The sequence below is a fragment of the Bos grunniens genome, chromosome X (genome assembly GCF_055505025.1).
Source record: "Bos grunniens cultivar Pamir isolate PY7600 chromosome X, Bosgru_T2T1.0, whole genome shotgun sequence".
NCBI lineage: Eukaryota > Metazoa > Chordata > Mammalia > Artiodactyla > Bovidae > Bos > Bos grunniens.
In genome coordinates this window covers 58,360,140-58,366,079 of record NC_141194.1, presented here as the reverse complement: position 1 = coordinate 58,366,079, position 5,940 = coordinate 58,360,140, and the positions used below count along the sequence as shown (strand labels likewise).

General features: G+C 46.9%; 1 protein-coding gene across 1 annotated transcript; it reads left to right on the top strand.

Annotated features, from left to right (window-relative positions):
- The first annotated feature begins 595 nt into the window (after window positions 1-595).
- On the top strand, window positions 596-5,551 carry LOC147340527 (germ cell-less protein-like 1). The gene has a single exon (XM_086388495.1). The coding sequence runs from the start codon at window positions 3,618-3,620 to the stop codon at window positions 5,121-5,123; it is 1,506 nt and encodes a 501-aa protein (XP_086244621.1). The 5' UTR covers window positions 596-3,617; the 3' UTR covers window positions 5,124-5,551.
- Window positions 5,552-5,940: the final 389 nt, after the last annotated feature.

The following is a 5,940-nucleotide window of genomic DNA, read 5'->3' as shown; positions in this document are numbered from 1 at the left end:
TTCCTGTGGTCATGTATGGATGTGAGAGTTGGACTGTGAAGAAGGCTGAGTGCCGAAGAATTGAGGCTTTTGAACTGTGGTGTTGGAGAAGCCTCTTGAGAGTCCCTTGGACTGCAAGGAGATCCAACCAGTCCATTCTGAAGGAGATCAGCCCTGGGATTTCTTTGGAAGGAATGATGCTAAAGCTGAAACTCCAGTACTTTGGCCACCTCATGCGAAGAGTTGACTCATTGGAAAAGACTCTGAGGCTGGGAGGGATTGGGGGCAGGAGGAGAAGGGGACGACAGAGGATGAGATGGCTGGATGGCATCACTGACTCGATGGACGTGAGTCTGGGTGAACTCCGGGAGTTGGTGATGGACAGGGAGGCCTGGCGTGCTGCGATTCGTGGGGTTGCAAAGAGTTGGACACGACTGAGCGATTGATCTGATCTGATCTGATCTGAAAGTCATTTAGCAAACGAAATCAGATGACATGGATATGTCACTGGGCTATACTTAATAGAAGTTCTTGATTGAAGTTCTTCCTGATGATTCTACTATTACTTCTAACGATATTGTTTTCTATACTGCCTGCATCAAGAAGTGTTGTTCCTTACATTATCAAGTGTGTGACTGAGCCACTGATATAATGATGGTGTGCAGCTCCATATGAAATCCATAAGTATAATGGTGTGACTCTGTATATAAGAAGCAACAAGACAGAATATTTTCCTGGACCAAGAGACTAGTAAGACAGGTGTGGTCCAGAGACTTTTGTTACTCACAGGGCCTAGTCCAGTAATAACACACTGAGTGGCCTATCAGTGAGATCTTTGGCAGACCTGCGAATGAACCCTCCCAGCACCATGGAACAAGATGGTAATGAAATGCTCTGCAAACCATGGTCAAACTCATGGCCATAAAAGGGCCCTGCTCTGGCAACTGGCACTTGCTATCTGCCTCTACAAAGATTAACTCATGGACACTACAGCTGCTGACCTTCAACGTCCCCTGAAAGGAGTTCAGGGTGAAAATCAGAAATTAGGCACTCGCTCTGTGTTCTGGAAAAATGGACAAAACAGGCCTTTGGATAGTTAGAGATTTTCAGGTAAAGATTTTCTTGAGCCCAAATTCTTGCATCTTCTCATACCTAGAAAAGCACCTAAATTGTTAATGGGGACAACTATTTTGGCTTTTACAGTAATACCACAGTAAGAAGCCAAGGCCTACCTGGACAAACTTTGACAACTGGCTACCTCAAGCACCTGTCTACGCTGGGTTATAGACTCATTCACCTGAAAAGAAATTATAAGATTTATTTTGTCTGTTAAATTTCAGGTTTTCATTCTTTCAACTACTTCTAACTGGGTTTTTTATACCTACATTCAAAATGTATATGAATATGCCAGATGGCTCCATTCTTATAAATAGGGCAGCCCAAGTGTTGACTCTACCCAGACCAGGATCAAAGTTACTATCAAATGTAACCTGATTCTTGCAGGTTATTCTTGGACTGCTGATTACAGTAATTCATCTACTGATATTTGGTCTCTGCCTTTTAATCTACTTATCTAGTTTGTTCTTTCTAAAGGATACAATGGCTTCCCAGACAAAGTAACAGTGATGCAGAGATTCTGGCCACTCTTCAAAATGGACTCCCCTGATGTTCCACCATGGTTACAGATACAATCTTGGTTTACAAGCTCTCCTTTGTGAAAAACTATCTTGACTACAATCATTGTAATCATTCTGTTTTTTGCTGTTTGCTCCTTACATATATAACTGTGTATTTACTACTTGGGGCCCTTGGATCAGAAACCCTAAGTAAAAGGGTAAGGAGAATATGTTGCTTCAACCACTTAGGGTCAGTGCCCCTCACCTGCAGGAAGCAGTTACTGACAGATTTCTCTGCCCCTTTCCCCTCAGCAACAATATTCTCCTAAAATAAAAAGGGGGAAATGAGAGAGTTAACTTAGGCAGGTTGATAAGGAGTCAAAGCCTAAGGCCCCTTTAAGGAGGAGATAAACATTCTTTCTTTTTCACATTCTTTGCTATAGATATGTAGGCCTCGTAGGCAGCAGTATCTCTTATTCAAGGACATGTCTTTTTTTTTTTTTTTTTTTTTAAGCTTTGGATATATGTTATGGGAGAAGGTCTGGGTAAAAACTTCCACAGCTGTAGCTCTGGGTTAACCTGTTCCTTCTGGCTAATCTCGTGCTGATGTCATCCCAGGAGGTATGTTACAGGAAAGGGTCTGGAAAAATTCTCGAAGTCTTGAGGTATCTTTTATCTAGTCTCAGCAGCTAGTTGAGAAGTGTATAACGCCTTGCTTAAAGTAGTGAGGTGGGTTCTCTCCTGCTCCCTTCTGACGTCTATGTCTGAAGCTTTTTCTGTCACTTTCACTTTAGATAAAATCTACACAATGCTCCAAGTGACTGAGACTGTCTTTGGTCCCGAGTTAAATCTTCTCCTTCGGAGACCATGAATCTGGCGGCACTGTTCACCATTCACCATTAGCTGTCACAACTCTAGAGTCAGTATTCATGTTTGTCTCATGCCAAGCACCTCTCAACCTGAAGCATTATATAGACCTTCTTATCAACTTTCTATAGCCATCTAACAGAGAATATTTAAAATGTGATTTAAGGTTATCCTGTCCTATTCAAAGTGTGTAAACATTCTACTCACATGATTTGAATAGGGCAGAATCTTTGCGACCCCATGGACACTAGTTTGCAAGTCTCTGCTATTCATGGAATTTTTCAGGCATGAATACTGGAGTGGGTTGTCGTTTCCTCCTCGAGGAAGTCTTCCCAACCCATGCCTCATGCGTCTCCTGCATTGGCAGGTGGATTGTTTACCACTGGGAATGTTTGGGAAGCCCCAAACATTCTACTCAGGCAAGGTCAAATGACCTGAGAGACTTACCGTTTTCAAAGTTTTTTCCCTTGCATTGTACTTTCCTTGTCATTGAAAGGTCCACACTCTCTCTACACCGTATACTTTGTTTAGCATATAACACTTGTCAGTATTTAATATTATTAATTTCCTCAAAAATCAAAATCCATCTCATTCATTCCTCATTTCTTTCAGTGTTTAAGTTTGTTACATGCTTAGCTGGTGTCTAAAATAGAGACAAAAGCAAAGACTGGGCACACATTGCCACTTTTATCACAGAAAATGTTTTGACAGCCGCAAATGATGGGATAACCTAAGAAAATAATTACAGAAATTAAGGTGCATAGAGCACAGAGCTGGAACCAAGACGTAATTATCCAAAAACAGGAGTGATCAGTAATTATTTCAAATGGGGAAGAGGAAATGATGTTCTTAAGATTCATGGGGAAAATTCATACACAAAGTCCTCTGTTCCACCATTATCCTACGAAGGGAGCCGCAGAGAAATCATCCCTGGAGGGAAAGATACGCAGAGTGGAATTCCTGGTACAGAGTGCACTTATCCTGTGATGGGGAGTGGGAGGGGTAGGGGAAAGCCTCGTGGGTGTGGCTTTGCGTGGCGTCCAAGATGACGTCACAAACATCAGCCGTATCCAACGACACCGTGGGCTGAGCTAGTGCCAGTGGCGGCTGCGTCTGGTGAGGAAGCTTGCCCTCTGTACCCCTGAGGTAAAAGCCATGGGAGCAGTAAACAGTCAGATGCCCTCGAACAGAGTGGGGCATGCCCCAGAGGAGCCAGGTGCCCCTGAGGGGGAGGAGGAGGCCGAGGAGGTAGCAGTGGCAGTGATAGAGGAAGGGGAGGAGAGCGAAGAGGCCAGACCCACCACTAGCCAAGGGCGCCACAAGCGGAAGACAGGCCCAGAAGGGCAGCTCACAAAAGCGCCTCACAGGAAGCGAGCAAAAGACAGTTTAGAGTCCGTTTATAAGACACTTTTTCTGAGAGGAGAAGGGAGTGACGTGCAGATCCGTGCCCTGGGGAAGGAGTGGAACTTGCACAAGGTCTACTTGTGCCGGTCAGGATACTTTGCTAGCATGTTCAGTGGTGCGTGGCGTGAGACAACCATGGATACTGTAGAGTTGCAGATGCCTGACGAGAACATTGATTGTGAGGCACTGCACGAGGCTTTAGGTTCCCTGTACCGAAACTCTGTGCTCATCCCACCCGGTCGAGTGGTCCCCATGCTGGCCACAGCCAGCATGCTGCAGCTGGACAAGCTGATTCAGCAGTGCGGAGAGATAATGAAGGAGACGGTCAGTGATCAGACCGTGTGCAGCTACTACTGCTCTGCTGAGAGCTACGGACTCCAGAACATCAGGGCCATGTGTCTTCAGTGGCTGCTGGACAACCTGATGACCCAGCATAGTGAGGAGTTATTGAGAGAAGTTAGCCTGGATCTCATGAAAGAGGTCATTGCCTCTTCAGAGCTCTTCGTGATGGAGGTAGAGATGGATGTGTACACGACGCTGAAAAAGTGGATGTTCCTGCAGCTGCAGCCGACATGGAGAGGCCCCCGCAGAGACCTGCTGCCTGACGCCGACTCGTGGTTTGCCAGGTCCAGGCAGGAGTCAGAGGGCACCCCTTTCCTGGAGACCGAGCAGGGCAGAGCCTTCGTGCCAGCGTTCCAGCAGCTGCGGCTTGCCTACATGATCTGCGACCTGCCGTCAGCACGCATCATCGACCAGGATGCACTGATCCCTGCCACGTGGCTGACCCCAGTGTACAAAGAGCAGTGGCTTGCCCTCCTCCGGGCTGAGCAGACCAGAGACCTCGGGCCCGTGGATGTCTTCGTGTCCGACCTCCAGAGGACCAGCATGCGGTGCGGGGGCCAGCTCCTCAGGGATAAGCAGTGCAGCTGGCGGTGGGCAGGCTTCAACGTCGGCTGGGACTTGGTGGTGTGCTATGCCAACCGGCGCATCATTTTCAAGCGCAGCGCGCTGAACAAGTCCTGCGGTCTCGGGGTCAGCTTACTCTGGCAGAGAAAGGTCGCGTTCCGCTTGCGCCTGGCCTCCTTGGACAGGGCTGGAAGAGCCATTTTCCGGAAGGAGACAGAACTCCAGGTGCTTTCCCTGGGAAAGGATGAAGAGCTAGAGGTGGTGAATCTGGAGAACGAAGATGTGGTTTTCCCCATATATGTGACCTGTAATTTCCTGTACCTCCCCAGAGAGGGGCGTTTTCCTGAGTGAGGACTCCTGAAAACAAAATCTCAGAGAGGTGAGCAGCTCTTTTCCTGGGGTCAGGGACGACCAGCTTTGTCCAGATGCCAGCTCCTTCTGCGGGACCAACCGGACTTGCCCACCTCTGGTGGCCCACCTCTGTCAGAGTCTTTGTTGAACTGTAGCTCATAATACTTGAGATTGTTTACCTGAGCCTATGAAGAGGAGAAATTTTAAAGCCCTGCTCCCCCAACACCTTTAGACCTCATTTGTGCTGTTAAAGTGGCAACCTGTCCTCCTGGTTTACCATCCATCAATGCCCCCTCCCATCATTTCTGCAAAGTCAAAGACCAGTTGACTTTAGAGAGAACCTGTGAACCTACCTACTCTACTACTGTTGGGGAAACTCTTTTAAAATATGCATTTCCTTTAGCTTGATTAAAGGGATGTTAAAGAAACCGTTTGGTTTCTCTTTCAGTTCGCGTGTTTAGAGCCACTCTGCCCCACTCATTACCACTACTACCGCTAGCTTCCTTTGGATTGCTTCCCTTTCCCCATTCCCTGCCACTGAGCGTGTAGTACTTGGTTCCCATGATCTCTCACTCTGTGAACGCACCCAGGCTACACTGATGATCTTCTCTTTATTGGTTGTTCCTCAACATTCTTAGGTTAGTTGACTTCATATCGTATCTTGATGTTACTTTGGCTTTATTTTGACTTTCCTAGCATTTTAACCCTAGAAAGACGCCTCAAATCTTATACAACCCTATATTGGGGGTGGAGTGGAAGGCGGCAGATTGATGCTATGAGGACATCTCGGTACTAGACAGACTTTTTCTGTGGCATA